This window comes from Aptenodytes patagonicus, chromosome 3, assembly GCF_965638725.1.
Source record: "Aptenodytes patagonicus chromosome 3, bAptPat1.pri.cur, whole genome shotgun sequence".
In the NCBI taxonomy this organism is placed as follows: domain Eukaryota; kingdom Metazoa; phylum Chordata; class Aves; order Sphenisciformes; family Spheniscidae; genus Aptenodytes; species Aptenodytes patagonicus.
Window position 1 is genome coordinate 37,780,677 of NC_134951.1, and position 16,241 is coordinate 37,796,917.

At 37.7% G+C, this 16,241-nt stretch overlaps 1 protein-coding gene across 3 annotated transcripts in view; it reads left to right on the forward strand.

Moving 5' to 3' along the window:
- The window catches only part of SENP6 (SUMO specific peptidase 6), a 97,705-nt gene extending 82,665 nt beyond the window's left edge, over positions 1-15,040 (forward strand). For all 3 annotated transcript variants that reach the window (XM_076333101.1, XM_076333103.1, XM_076333102.1), the window contains 6 exons: positions 952-1,385; positions 4,440-4,543; positions 6,698-6,786; positions 9,129-9,197; positions 9,303-9,453; positions 12,430-15,040. In XM_076333101.1, the coding sequence (XP_076189216.1) occupies positions 952-1,385; positions 4,440-4,543; positions 6,698-6,786; positions 9,129-9,197; positions 9,303-9,453; positions 12,430-12,639 (1,057 nt within the window). In that variant the 3' untranslated portion in view covers positions 12,640-15,040. The remainder of the gene's footprint in view (positions 1-951; positions 1,386-4,439; positions 4,544-6,697; positions 6,787-9,128; positions 9,198-9,302; positions 9,454-12,429) is intronic.
- The last annotated feature ends 1,201 nt before the right edge of the window (positions 15,041-16,241 follow it).

A 16,241-nucleotide genomic window follows, 5' to 3' on the forward strand; every position in this document is an offset into this window, starting at 1 on the left:
AATTTTTTAATATGTCAGACATGCATTTTTAGCTACTGCTTTTTCTTTTTTCTAAAACACTGAAATGAACCTAATACATAGCTAGGTTCTGTTTTGTTATTTGCTGTAGGGAATCAGAGAACCTTCAGAAAATTTCTAAATCGGGTCAGTCAATATCTACTTGCAAAGCCTCAATCCCTGAATTTGCTGCTGCTCCATTTCTGATTGAGTGGCAAGTCAGTGAAGTCTGAAGAGGCAAGGAGATAAGGAGGAAACTGGGGCAAAACTTACTTTGTGTTGGGGGATATAACTATTTTTGATCCTGAAAGGGTTAGAATGTCAGTTCTGTGAAGGGTGAAGAGGACAACAGAGTCTTTGTGATGGCATTACAAACACTCTTTTCTCCCCTTTTTTAATTCACTGTTGGCAAGATTTCTTTAAAAATGTGAAGTGTCATATACAATTGGAAGATCGCATAGGCGGAAGAATATGTGCAATTCAGCTATACCGTTAGATCCGACTACTTGTGTTGCTAGTGCTGAACTACAAGAAAAATTTATATAGCCATAAAACATGAACTCTACAATCTCTAATTCATGCAGTGATAAAGAAAATGTGAAAAAAGAAATAAGCTTTAATTCAAAGAAGGAAAAGAATGTATAAAGTATGAGCAAATTGAAATAAATATTTAGGCAGCACCTGTTTTCAACTAACTGCATCGTATTAATGAATTTGTTGGTGACTACTTGCATGGAGTGATCTTACCTTTAGAGAAGACTGTGAAGGCTTGAGTAAAACCTGCTCAGAAAAGTGAACAGCTATTACAATCTATCTTTGATAACTATGGGGGACAGGGCTTGGTTTTTTGTGTGCATGTGTGCACTCAATGTTTTGTTTGTTTTTTACCAACTTAAGGTTTAACTGTGAGCATTAATGTAATTGCTAATTTTTAATGTATTTTTTCCTTTGCAGTGCCCACTGGTTTTTGGCTGTCATCTGTTTTCCTGGTCTAGAAAAACCCAAATATGAACCAAATCCTCACTATCATGAAAATGCTACAACACAGATAAAATCTTCCTCTTCAGATGGAGAGAGCAACACACCATCTCCTTTGCCAAATGAGTTAGATGCACAAAACTCGCCTTCCAAGTCCACAGCAAAGAAGACATTGACCAAAAAGTATAATACAGCTTTAATTGACCCAAACACTGAAACAGAGGACAGTGAGTCTTCATGTTGTAGAAGAAGTCCTTGTAGGGGAAAAAGTGCTTTCAAAAAACTGAATCAAATAGACAGTGATGTGGAAGAACCTAACACTGTGGAATCAGCATGCCATAAACTTGACCATAGGACTCCAGATGAAAATGGTATACAGGGTGAATTCACAACTGCTAGCCAATCTATGGGTATGTAATTGTAAAAATATGCATATTTTAATGAAAAATTTGAAGATTTCACATCTGTTCCTACTTCTGCAATTGTGTAAACTTCATACTTTGAAAGTTTAGTATGTGGCTCAAGTTTGAGTGCTTGCAATATAAGTAATTTATAGCCATTGCATATAAAATGTTTTTGTGGCTCTTGACATAACTCTTACGGCATAAGGCTGGAGAGAAAACACTTTGCCTAAATCAGATTAATTTTTCAGTTGTGTGATCTTTTTTCACACAAAATCATTTTGTAGATATCACCCAAGACTGTAATTGTTAAGGAAAGAATAGTAGTTGACCATGGATCCTCATATAATGTATGTGCATGGGGGAGCTGAATTAAGATGGTGAGCAACCTTAATTCCAGTGGCTTCTCGCATTTGAGGTTTTGCTTCAACACCATTAAGTTCTTTAATGTCTTAATAGAAGGTATGTAAAAAGACTGAGAAGAAAGTAATAATAATTAAAAAATTCTCTCACATGACCTCAGTGTTACATTTAGAGAGGCTTTCTCCATGCATCACTGCTGTGGAGACTGGTTTCGGTGATCTGGAACAGCATTTGTACCAAAGTGAACAAAGGAGACAACTTACTTTTAAAGGCAGATGAAGGAATTAGGAAAAGATTGTTTTCTCTGCTCACTGCAAGGTTGGGAATCCCCCTGAGACATACCGTACAAAACATCTGGTCATGGAAACACTTTTACTTTAGTCACTGATAGTATTCCTACTGACTTAATTTACACAGTAAGTAATTACATAGCTTGTAGTACAAGATCTGAAAAGATTATCAATTATGGCCTACTCTGTATACTGCAGGCCATTACAACTTTAATATCTTTGTGGGTATATACACTCTCCTACTTTCTAATCTGAATTTATTCATTTGTGAGAACATTGTCACTTCTCCTAGAAGGTCTTAGGGAGGGGGGGTTGGGGGTGTGTGAAGATCTGCTCTCGTTTGAATTGGTTTCTTGTTTGACGTGCGATTGTTACTGTTTATGATATTGCTGCTGTATGATATGGTCTCATGTGTCTTGGATGCTGCTCCTGTTACTTGTCTATAATTAGTTGGAATGTACTTTACGACATGTTTTTGCTAGGATTACATTTTTTTATGGCTGCATTGTATTGGTGGCTGATGGTCACTCTGTGGCTGACTGAAATACTCAGACTCTCTTGCTCAGCTATTGCAGATGATGCACCCTTTCATTAATGCAGACATTCTTACAGGTCACAGTCCTGGTTTAAGGGTGAGATTCAATTTGAGATTGACATTAAGCATATGTTCAGGCAGCTAAATTTAGATGCGCTATGTGTCTAAACTTCCATTTCAGCCAGATGGAAGATGGGGATGTAGGCCTTGGGTTTTCTGCCCAGCCTTCAGCTGTTGCTCCAGAAGGGTGTGGGTCTTGACTCTGTGAAATCCATACGTATGTCCTGGATATCCTAGGATATCTCCAAAGACAACAGGTGCCTCTTTGATAGTATAGTCAATGAAACCAAGAAACCTCATCTTCTCACCCTAAAGCAGACATAGAGTAGCTGTTCAGTTGAGCAGCTCTCTGCTCTGATTATGGTCTCCACTTAATATTGTGAGAACCTAGATGCCTACTATACATGGGAGCCTAAACTTAGATGTCTTGATCTCAAACTAAATCCTGGTGTTGGACTTGTAAATCGGTAGGAGTTGATACCTAAATAACTTTGAAGAAATCATCCAAAATATATATTTTTTTAAATTACTTAACTAATCCCCTTTTTATTCCTCGGTTCTTGTATGAGATGTGATTCTTCTTGATACCAATTTTATTTTTTAGGAATCCGTCAGCAACAAGTCACATTAGTATATGGCCTACTTCTTGTGCTAAGGTCTTTTCAAAGATACTGAGTAAGACTAATTCCCAAGTTTGTCCCTGTGGAACTCCACTGGTAACCTCTTTCCAGAGTGTTACTTCAACTTCTCTGTTGAAGTATTCTCAAATGCAGGTCTTCTCCATTTTTTCCATTAGCTAGTTCATTGCCCTATTTCCTGTTCTTATAGAAATCCTGGTTTTCTTTAATAAGTAATACGTCCTCCAGTGACACCATAACCAGCGCTTTTATTTTTGTGATTGTTTAGATATATTATATAGCCCTTTTCTAGGAAAAGTTTTCTTATGAAGATTTCAGGTTTTGCTGGCACGAGTTATTAATTTTTCACTTATTTCCACATAGTTTGTTATTTTTCCCCTCAAAATCTGCTCTCAAGTCTTGCATGGTAGTATAGTAAGACTAGTGAGCCCGTAGCTGTCTGTATCTCCTTCTTTCACAGGCATAGCTATAACATTCATTATTCTTTATTTCTTCTGATGCTGTTTCCCAAGTGGCTAAATATGTAGAGAGGTTAAGTAGAGACCGAATTTACAGATACTCCTTTTCTGTAGCAAACAGTGAAGTTTCACAAGCATTTCTAAGCTGCTGCTCCCAGGAGAGCTGATCCTGCATTCTACCCTCCCTAGCTGTGTGTTCCCAAGCTGCCTTTTCCCTTTTACCAGCACAAGTCTTGACATAACTGCACAGTGAATCTGATCAAGGAACTGATTTAAGTTAAAAAATAATAAGCTTGTGACTGACTTTCTCAGTCTGGTCCACTGTGTGTAGATATATTTGGTGTTATGGAAGGAACCAGCTGGGGATGGGAATAAGCGGTTATATTAGGGACCAAATGAGACTGCCCCTTTTGGTAGCAGTACCAATTTATACTGTTTAAAGGCTTCATGGAACTACAAGGTAATTTCATGGTGGGTTTTAGTCTAGGTCTTTAGATTATTTTTTTTTTAGGCATGTCACAGAATAAGGAACAGTTTCTGTTGTGTTACTTAGAAGAAACTTTGCACTTTTGTTCATATGCATGAATAAAATATTATGTCAGCTGTATCAGTTATTGTGAGCAATCCTGAGCAAATCTGAGGTATTTAAAATTAGTTTGGTCTTCAATGATGATGTAGTATTTGATGTTTAAATATACTGCTGTCTGTGATTGATACAGATGGATTGCACAAAATCAGGCTAAACTATAGTGAAGACTCAGCTGATGGCAGTAAACTAAATGAAGATGAGCTTATAGATTTTTCTGAAGACCAAGATAACCAGGTAAAGAATTTAGCAATTTTATTTGGGAAATGCGAACTGTTGTGTTGTATTTTGAATGGGCAGCTTAAAAGCTGTATACACATTGTAAATGTGCATTGTCTAAAGCTAGTTATCTTTACAAGTGTCAAATCCAAAGCACTGGTTACGTACAAAAATTTGCAAATTAGCTGACAGGAGAGGATTGCACATTCGTTCATTAAACTGTTTAATAGGAAACTGCTGTACTGATCCTGCATTTAATTTTGTGAGTCTTTTGCATAGTGACAATACTACACAATGATTTTAGTGGAACCTCTGGAAGTCAACGCATTTCTGTCTTTCATCTCCCCCACCCCCATGTTTATCTACCAGACCCAAGAACAAGTTACTCTTCTTTCAGCTGCATTTCTTGGACATAGACACATTTATAAGTAGGTGCTACTCTGCTGTTTTGTTTTATTGGTGCTTCTCCTGATCAGATTTAAACAACATGGACTTATAATCAAGTAGTGTTCTTGTTCAAATTGGAAGACATTTAGATTTTAGAGCTGTGGAAAGACTGATCATTAAAATGTCCTTTACTGACTCACTACTGGGTATGAGGGCATTCTTCCATAGCCCTGTTGCTTCTACAGTGCAAATTCAATGTGAGCAAGCTCGCATTTACTCTTCCTAATTGGCCTTCCTGTTCATGTTCCAGGTGTATGACTCCAAGTTGTCCGAAATAAAGAATTGGAGGCTATCAAATATACAGTCTAGGAATTACCTGTTTTTCCCTTCGAGTCCTAACAAACAATTATTTTCCAAAGTCTGCAGCTCTTTGTGATGGCTTCCAAATAGTATGTATATGTGTGCACACATATAAAAGCTCCAGTTTATGTTGAAACCTAACTATGCTTTTCATACAGACTCAACTCTCCTCTCCTGTCATGCCACTTGCCCAAACATTCTGTGATTCTCAGCTGATGAAAGTGCCTTTCTTTATATTTTGTAGCAGTTAAGAGTTCCGTGAAGATGGAGAATGAGTAGTAGAGTTTTTCCAATCTGAAGTACATGGCATGAAGGCAGGGAAGAAAGCACATGGCCAGCTGTGTTCCTTGAGAGGAGCAAAAGATGCAGAGTTCCTTCGTTGCAGCGTAGCTTAGAACTTAGGCTGAAGCCATCACTGATATCTTCTAGAATGCATAAAGCAAGTATAGAAATGGTAGACCATGACAGGCTGAGTACACCTTCACATCTGCCAAAAATGGAGTTGAGGCTGCGACAGAAACAAGTGTATTAGGAACTAGGCAGTAGTTTCTAATGGGATAGCATCTTCACGGCATAGCATGAGGATTTCAGTCATAGGATCCTGCGTGTTAGGGAAGTGTACATAATTCTCACCAAAAATTTCACAAATCATGCTGATATGGGAGCTACCATTTTTGGAAAGCATCTCTTTCCCTATAACGCAATGGTCTGTGGTAGTAACAGTGAACTCAGTAGAAGTTCAGAAGTAGAAGAAACCACGGATCATTGGGTTACTTTTAGATACAAGAACTTAGTTGTTTTGTTCATAAAACTTCCATATCCTTCATAGCAATCCATATTGAAATCAAAAGGTTGAAGGATATTCCCAGGTTTGTGGCATGACTGGTTTTGCAACCCATGATATATAATGTCATGGCGGTTCAATTTCCCTTGCCCTAAGAACCAAGTGGGTGCATTCTGGAGCAAAGATCAAATTTTACTTCTGAGTTCATTGCAGACTTTGTCTCATTTCATCTAGAAGTTAACATACATGAAACCGCCAGGCAAGTTTCTAGTAATCATTAGCAAGGGAAAGTACTGATAATTTGGATTATAACTAAATAATGGAGATGCACCTCTTTTAAGCCAGCAATGCGTTGAAAATGTCAGTTGCAGCTTTTTTGTAGTTTCAGCGGTCATTAAATAAATAGCCCCATTTACTCCGTGTCATTCCAGCATGGATTTGAGAAACCAGTTTGCGTGACTAAAAGTTGGTAATGCAAACTTTACAAACAATGAATGGTTTCAGATTAAAGCTATCACTTCTTTATTAAACTTACGTTATTGGTCTTGAATAAAAATGGTAAGTACAGCAATAATTTCTTTTGCATCAGTTTGAAAAACACTATTAGCTTTTAAACACCTGTAAACATGTTGCCTCTGTAGGAAGACAGTAGTGATGATGGTGGCCTTGTAGATGATAACTGTAATTCAGAAATGGGACAATGGCACCTGAAGCCTACTATCTGCAAACAGTAAGTATTAAAACAGTTAAAATGGACATTTCATTAAAGTTTATGAAATTCAGAAGATGGTAACTATGGGAAGTGGTCATACATCAGTCTTCAAACACTTTAATCAGCATGTTGCTAGTGTTTGAGAGAGAATTTTATACTTCGTAGTATCATCATCTTCAGTGAGCAGAAAATTTAATGAATGAAACTATGAGTGAAATAATAGCTTTTGGGGTTTCTGTTAAGCCTGTGTGCTGCTTCAGGCAATTGAAGATTGTTTCTTCAAATAGGGCTGTTCTTTGATATCTTGCACTTAGATTCCTACAAAAAGAAGGTGCAGAAGCATGTTTAAATGTATCCTACATTTAAAAAAAAAAAAAGTCTTTAAATGAAAATAATTAAATTAATACTAAAGAAAACCTTTGCCACCACCTGAATTAGTGCAGAAAAATGGGAATAATTTTTAACTGCCCCCTTTCTTATCTAAATGTGTTCTAGCTGTTTCTCTTTATTGTCTCTTTCTGTTCGTAGTAGTATTCTTTTTTTCTTTCTCTCTGTTCTTAGTAGTATTCTTTTTTCTCTAGTAAGAATGTTCCACAATACTAAGTTCAGTTACATTTCTTGTTTGCTTTTTTACCTGTTTTGTATTTTAAAACTCTTAATTTTTTTTTGTGTGTGTCTGAAACCCAGAAATTATTTATTAATAATCATTGACTGCAGTTGCTTGCATTTTGGTGTGACAGAAATGCATGATTCCAAACCTAGAAATATTGTTACTAGTATTGCTGTCTTCACAATTTCATTTGTATTTTTTCACAATTTATTTATCCATTTTTATATTTCCTTCTTTGTGAATATAATGGTTGCTAGAAAGGTAAAGGCTTTCACAATACATTCTTATGGTGCAGGATAAAATTATATATTTATACATTATATGGAATGTGTATGAATTGTTCTTAATACATTTTCATGAAGGGGTAAAAATCCATCAATACATTTTCTTGAAGGAGTAAAAATCCATCTGTGTTGTGAGTTTTAAGCATATTTATGAGCTTCTAATTATAGCTTGGCTAAATTTGTCCCATTCTGATGGTGGATTATTTGTACATAAGACTTTCCACCAGACATTATTTTAATCCAAACATGAAATTTCATAAGATCTTTGACACTTAAGTATCAAAAGTCATAAAGGGCACTTAAATACTTTACTATGAGCATATTTTTAAATTACTTCTATGTGAAAAAGAAAATTACCTTGAAAAGACTTCCGCTTCTTCCCTTCCCCCCCCCCAAGTACTGGATTGTGCATTTTTAAAGAGCATTGCTTATATAAATAATAACTTTCTTTTATCGGAAATTAAAACAAGTAAAAGCAAACATCGTTCAAGTGATTATATGCATATGCCTACGAAAATGCATACATGTAAAATAATTTATAAATGCAGACAAACCTATATATAAATGCATGCAGATATTTTGTCTGAATTTACTAGTTTGCCGTTTCTATGAAGGACACTTGTCTGAATGCATGTGTGTTTTTGTTAGAAAACAGAAAGCAGAGCTTTGTGAAAAGTAATTTGCATCCTATTTGTCCCTCAAAATACATCTTACATCTAATGCTGAGATTCTGAACTCGGATGTGAGTTTGCTTTGATGTATAAATCCAGCTGTTGCATATAAGGCAGCTGATATGATTGTTACCTTTATAGCTACTGCAAAGGTAATATCCTCTAGATCAAGTGATAGGATATAAGCATCTGTAGTGTGCAAGAGAGTGTTCAAGCAGACCTGGTTCTCAAGAAAATGTTTATGGATACATTCTTTTTCTAAAGTCTATCAAATAGAGTATGTGTGTGTTTTGTGTGTAACTATCAGGTAGATTTCAGATTCGTTGGTTGGGATCGCTCCTAGAACATGCATACCCATTCTTAGGTGCTGTGGATTGTCCCATCTGTCCTCCAGCTGCTACTCCAGAAGGATGTTTATGGGTTCTGTGCCTTACTTTATAGTCTCTTGCCAGTGTCCCCGATACCTTGTGCATCTACAAGAGCACTAGACACCTGAGGGGGTTTTAGGCAACTAGTTTTATAGCCTGTAACAAATGCTTTCAGTCTGACAGGACTCTATTTTCGAAGTGCATTCTGAAGTTCTCTGTACTTAGTGTACGGTTAAATGTAAAGGTAACTTTGCATTTAGCTATCCCAGTTAGGGGATTATAGCAGCGCTGGCAAAACTTTATAGTATTGATCTAGTTTCGTTCAAGGTTACCCCACAAATTATTTCATAGCTAGCTAGCTGTGTAACATTGTGTTTTCCAAATGGCTGTAAAATACTGTGTACCTAAAAATTGTGTTTTCTCTTAGGCCCTGCATTTTGCTTATGGACTCATTGAGGGGCCCTTCCCGCTCAAATGTTGTGAAAACACTACGGGAGTAAGTTTCGTATCTGTTTTTTTTTTTTTTTTTGGGGGGGGGGGGGGTTGGCAAAATTCTGCAAGGAAAAAAAAAAGATTTAATTTGCATGGTCTTTTATCATAGATATTTAGAGGTGGAATGGGAAGTCAGGAAAGGCAACAAAAGAAGCTTTTCCAAAGATGTCATGAAAGGTTCCAACCCAAAAGTGCCACAACAGAACAACTTCAGCGATTGTGGAGTATACATATTGCAGTATGTGGAGAGCTTTTTTGAGGTATGTGTACCTGTTTGTGTAACTATTTTTTTGGGTCTCCTGCAACAATCAAATATGAGCTATTAAAATTACAATGATAAAAGGCTCTCTAGTGTAGCTCTTATACCTCTTTATTAGATTATGCATTATAAATAATTTATACATTAACATACATAATAATTCTTTTTGGAAAATAAACTAATTATAATTATTAGTTGCACATATGTATCAGAAGTCGGAAGCCATGGAATTTTCTGAGAGAATGTTAAGAAAATATATTTAGGGTCTGTCTTTGTGTTCTTACAGTGCATACCCATTAAAATTACCCGGTAAGAAACGGAGTTCAAATTTGAGTTCAAAATCTAAACTAAAGATACGGTACAAAGAGCTTGTTCTTTTTTCCCTAAGAAATGTGACTCTGAATAAGCTCATTAATATGATACAGCTAGTTTTTTTAACTTGCATTAAAACATGTAAGTGGAATCATTACAGCTAAATACCAAATCTTCGTTCCATTGAAGAAATTGGTTAAAATCTTTCTTACTCTAACTGTCTTGGCCTTCAAGTTACAGCTCCTTTCACAAGTAGAGCACCTTCAGGTCTGGGTTGGGAGGAGAAATGATGGTCAAGTGAGATGTTGCCTGCATGGGACACTAACTCTCTTTACAGTCCATAGTACTTTAGAGCACTGTTCTTAAACTCTCCTGTAACTAACCTGTCCTGAGAAAGCTGGTGGTTTCTTCTCCATTCCTCCACCCTGCCCTCATTCATACTTTGTATGAGAGCAGCAAGGCTTTAGCATAGTGCATTCATGCAAATCAAAGCCCAAAGCTTTTGATTTAGCAGTGAGTTCTTGAGAGCTTAGAACCATCCTCGAGTGCTTCCCGTTTTGTACGTGGGGGATATGAGGAGCAATCAAGTTTTAGTAATCTTAGCCCCTTCCTCCTCACACATCGATTACTGAATTACAGCAGGCTGAATCCCTTGTCCTGCCTGGTCTTGCAGTGTGCAGCAGCTTTGTCTGCCAGGGAGCGGGGCTGGCGCGTAGATGTGTCAGATAGCAAATCACAGGGTATTCTCAAACGTAACACTACTGGGAAAGGAAAACCTGTACTGGCTGCACAGTACCTGACTGTCTTACAGTTACTGAACCAATAATTTCAGCTGCTAATGTATTTGAAAAATTGCACAGTCCCATTGTTTTCAGCAGCTGTACAAACTGAATGGGGAGTATGTGGGGAGGGGTGCTTAATTTGATGTTTGTGGATTATGCAGGTACATCGTTTTCTTCTTTGTGGGTTTATTTAAAGTATCTTCTTTTTAATAATAAGGGTTAAAACCATGACATGTATTTTTTTAAAACCAGGGCTCATTTGACAGGGTAGGTAGTGTAATAAGGAGCATACCTGTCAGCTATCACAGCAAGTCGTTTTTCGGCCCTCCCTCAACACCATTCCGGTTCAGCTTTGCCCTTCGGCCCACGAGGGACGGCTCTCTGACCTGCCAAATGCGGTGGCCCCCCGTTTCCCTTTGGCGGTTGGGGGGGGGTGGCTTAGCGGGGCTGCCTGGGGCGCGGCTGTCGCCGCCCGCCGCCAGCAGGGGCCGCCGTGGTGCCGCCTGCGGCCGTGCCGGGGCGCGGAGGGCGGGCAGCCTGCGGGCGGGGCTCCGCCTGCAGACACTGCCGCCGGGGGCGGTAACAGCCCCGAGGGGAGAGGAGCCGGGGTTTGGTGGGGGAATGGGTAATGTCTGTTCGCGACAAAAGAACTCGCGAAGCAAGAAGGAAGCTCCGAGGCAGCAGAATACGTGCACAACTGGCTTCTGACCCATATCCGTGCTTTTCTTCCCTGAACTGAACAACAACAAAGCCCTAGTTAAGGATGTGTTCAGATTAATTTGAAATATCGTTCTGTTGTTGGTAACCACACTAATTAGTTTTTGTTAATGTTCTTATTCCTTTGTCTGGCCTATTTCGTAATTGAAACGATGGAAAACCTATTCAGTTTTTCCCCGTGGTTTTCTGCATCTTTAGTGTCATTCTTGTGAAGTCTACTTACTGCTGGTGTTAAGTAGCTTCATTGGCAGTCAGTTCAACATAGGGGGGTTTTTTATTGCCGTATTATCCAGCTGATGTTCTGTTTGGATGTGGAGTAACGTCGCTAGTGCAACATTAGGCATTGACATGTTCCTGTGCAGAGTGTGACTAGTTTTTTTTCCCAAGTAGCCTTGTTAGCGTTAGCTCAGTGGATTAATGTAATTCACTCTTAAGTAACCCTGTTAATGATGTAAACTATAATACACAAAGGGAGGAATTTCTTTGAGAGAAAACTCTATTCCACAAACTGTTGTTTGGTTAGAGTGAAATTGTTGTAATGTGTCACAGCAGTGGCGTAGATAATGTCTCATAATAATCATTCTCTTAATTCTTTGGATGAATGACCTCTAGCAGGAAAACAGAACATAAGTATAAAAAGGGCTGGTGGTAGTCAGGGGCTTTTCACAAGCCCTGTTTTTTAGGGTGAAATGTAAAACTGACTTTCCTGGTTGATTGTGGTGCTAAAGGTATTTATAAGACCAGGAGTATTTAGCAACAGATTCCTAATCAGCTCTAGATTTTGATGCTAGTCATCTTTTGGGGAAAAAAAAAAAGTGCTATATCATTACAGTAATTTTATCTTTTTTCTTTTTTTTTTTAAATTAGAACCATTTTACATATTTATGCAGTCAAATGCTTTGTCTAAAAGATGTAGCAAACCGAGCAGATTATTTGGGCACTCTTACAACCAGAACTGTGATCTGGATGAATGTTACTCTGTAACGTACTGAAGCTTGACTGGTTTTACCTTAATTGTACATGTGCAAAACACAAAAATTTGTAGAAATTTTGTTTCATGCTGGTGGAATGAGGTGGGGAAGAATGTACTTTTTCCCACTACAGTTCTCTCCGGTCTTGTAGGTAATAACTCCTTACTGTAACAGCCAAATGACCTTTCTTTTCAGAATCCCATTCTGAGTTTTGAGCTACCAATGAACTTAACAGACTGGTTTCCACGCCCAAGAATGAAAACCAAAAGAGAAGAAATACGAAAAATAATCCTGAAGCTGCAGGAACAGCAGAACAAGGAAAAGAAGGGACAGAAGGACCCAAGTTCAATGGAAAGATCTTTGCAGGAAAAAACAGAACAACTTATCAACAGCAGCTCAGACTGAATGTTGTATCTGTTGCATGTTAGCTCCACAATCAAAACTGAAATATACATTTTTGTCTGCCCAGACTAAAGATTTGGCATATTCTCTGCTCAAAGTTACTTGGGAATGTTTAATGCCTGTATAAATGTGTGTCATAAAATGATTTAATTCCCACAAAGATGTGTATTAAGTAAGCAAGTCTGTACATATGTTAATGAGGCCAACTTTTTCAACATTTGTAATTACTTTTTTTCCACTTGTTAGGGAGCTTTTGTTATGTATTTCTGTTAATAGAACTTAAATAGCAACTTCTAAACATAAAGCAAATAAAGAAAATATTTATAGGATAAAATGGTTAACTTTTTCTTTTTCAGTAAAGTTGTAATGTTACAGGCTTAAGTAACACATAGGGAATGATTTGGTAGTGAGATGATTAATACATATTTTGACCCTATTTAGTTTCCCTTTACAAGATTATTCTGCTTGCGCTACAAACAATAATATGGGTAAGTGTCTCAATGTACCATGGCCTCAGAGAGGGTGATTCCCATCCTCCCAGTATCTAAGTGTAGGCAGTGTAATAGTTAATAGGACTGCTTCAGATTTGGGGTTTTAAAAGATACCCGTTGCAATTAAAATTCCACCCTTGCTTTAGTGGGACGGGCTAGGGAAAGGGGGAGAATGCTCTTTGACCAGAGATTACTATTCAAACAGTATTATAAAAGTGGTTTCAATGAAGTGATCTTGAGTGATACTATTAAATCATATTTTGTGGATCCCAGTTGTTGTACAGGTGTATTTTGAGACTTTCTTCATTATAAAATTGTATTTTGGTAAGTGTACTTGGAATAGCAGATTGCCCACATTACATTTTCTATGTTACGATTCTGAATGTTACATTCATATGTGCTTTATCTAAGTAATGAACATTTAAAAAGAAAAAAGTGTATGATTACTATTTTTTGTAATATCCACGCAAAAAACCAAAATACCAGTGTTCATTGCTTGCTTGTTTGTTCTTGGCTTTAGGTAGCATCAGACTAATGTTGGGATTTGTTTGGATATTTCCAGTATTTTGATTTTACAACAATCTAAAATGCCATCGTTGCTTCAACTGCAAAAGTAGCCTTTTATCCTTGTTATAGAAAGGCTTTGGTATTCAAATGTGGAAAGTAAGAGATGGTTCGTGCAAGGATATGTATCTCCACTCTTCTTCTAATGGAGATATCTTTGAAGGGAACCAGAAACTGTCTCTTCCCAGGAAGTAATACGTCGGGGGAGGAGAGGGACCTTCTGTCCCTCCTTGCAGATAGTATTTTCTCTCCTGATTTTTCTACTGGGAATGTCATTTGTCATTCCCTTCTCCCAAAGAGAAGCAGCAGAGAATTCATTAGCTGAACTCTCTGTCCCCCGAGATCGATTTTTACACACAAGATCAAGTCTAACCCAGTATTTCAGGTTCTCCATGAGTTTTCATTCTCACTAAACCCTGAAAAGACGGCTGCTAATGACGTTACTGCCAGGGCATTTCTGCACAGATGACTATCTCTGTGACACCCTCTGTTTAAAAGGGGGTTCACTCACCAAGGCAGAGTGATTGCATGTAGAGCAATACAACCATGGGCTGCTAATCTTTTGCACAGATAACCCGTGGGATTTAGGGGAGTTGTTCATTCCCGCGTCTCTTTCTTCTTGCATAGACCCTGGGCCCCATGGAGAGTATGTAAGCACCACATATATATGTTGTGTTAGAGATGACTCCTACACAGGTGTCTTGTTGAAAGTATGTGGGGGCAATCTTCTGCACTACAAACTGAATAGGGAATGTGCAAACCTCCAAGTTGTTTCCTCCATCAAATTTATCCAGTATTCTTGCCACTGTTGGGGAAAATCTGTGATAAAATAGTTTCAGACTGTTTCCCTGCAGGGTCTTGTATATCTGGCTTTAGTGCAACTGATGTACTGGAATGGTAGTTTTCACAAACGCAAGTAAATCAGTGATGGCTTGTAGAGAAGGAAGGAAAATAATTTCTTGGGAATACAGAGAAGAGACAATTGCAAATAGAATGTATTCCTTCCCAGTCTAGTCTTTCCCAATGGTATGTTCGAATTCTATGGAATATATCCAAATTTGATCAATATAATAGCTAGTTTTCCTTTTTCTAACGTTTGTGATGCCGGTTCATAATTTGATGCTGTAGAACTATTTGGTTCTCTTGCTAGGAATGGCCTGGTGCTTCCTCCTTTTCCTTCCTCTTTCCTGTCCTCCCCTTCTTCCTCCTTCCCCTTTTTCAAAGCTGTGAAGAAAGTGTTTGATTTATTATCATTTAATGTTAAAGGTCTCGAGATCTTCAGTCATATACAGCAAGCTAATATACATGTTAAATATAGGAAACTTATTTTTTTAATAAAAAGTGATGTTAATAGAAAAAAACCCACAGAATTAAGAATGAGTTATTTAAAACCTTACTGACTTGGTTTAAAAAGCTCACTGCCACACGCGCTTGTTAGGTATTTGTTCTTAACATAATGGTCAGCTACACTACGGTGTTTTGCAATCTAACAAGGAGTTTTACCAGTGAATTTTCTGAATCAGACTTACTCAGTGGAAGTTAGTGGGGTGGGGACTAGATAGGTCTATTTAATAATTATATGACAACACATACACTCTGAGGAAAGTGTAAGCTGTATATTCCTTTATAAGATTTAAGATGACAAATCCTGTAAGAGTAGCATGACTGCGTTCTGCAGTGTGAGGTATCAGATGGCTACCTAATTAAATGTATTGTTTTTCACATCGGGTAGAATAACAGTTAAGAATTCTTATAAAAGTTTTAGATTACTTAGCATAAAAAATGCATGTACTTCTGTTGCACATTTGCAGGGTAGCTGCAAAAGCAGAAGAGACATCTAAGTAGTCCCTTGTGACATTGCCATTTTTCTTGCTTAAGAAACTGAGCACGCTCTTTAACGACCAGAGACTTCAAACAGAAGAACTGTGGTGTTGATTTTTGAGGTTGCACCGCATTCCTGTCTTGGAAGAATCTAACTTCCAAAACTTTCGGTAAAGAAAGAGTTGAAAAATCAAGCAAACTTTACACTGATGAGAAAACCATGCTTTTTTTTTTTTTCCCCTCATGTATTACCTAGCAAATGAGTAAAGCAGAACAAGAAGCTTTTGCATGTATGATTTTTAATTCCTGTTAACGCAGTTCCTCTGGAAATTGGAGTGAACTACGAGAGTTTTCTGATGAACGAACTGCAGCGGTTTCCTTAGTTTACCAATCCACTGTAATTTTTCGCTCAGACTTTTAAAGAGAATGTGTTTTCAGCCACTGGTTAAAGCTTTACGTTGCCCTTCGTTGATCACATGATACTTGTGTTTTAGCATGTGAACAGAAGAAGTAGCTATACAGGTGCTTGTTCTTTGGAGTCCTGATTCTTGGGGCCACGATGATGAGAGGTACTAGAGTCTGGATAAAATATTTTATTTCATTTTGGTATGACACTTTTTATAACAGGTTTTTCTTAAATTCTACATACTTGGTACCCCTAAAGAACCTCTGTGCAGTGACTTGGGTTCACAGAGGTACTTCATCTTCCCAAGTTTGACTCTTCCCATC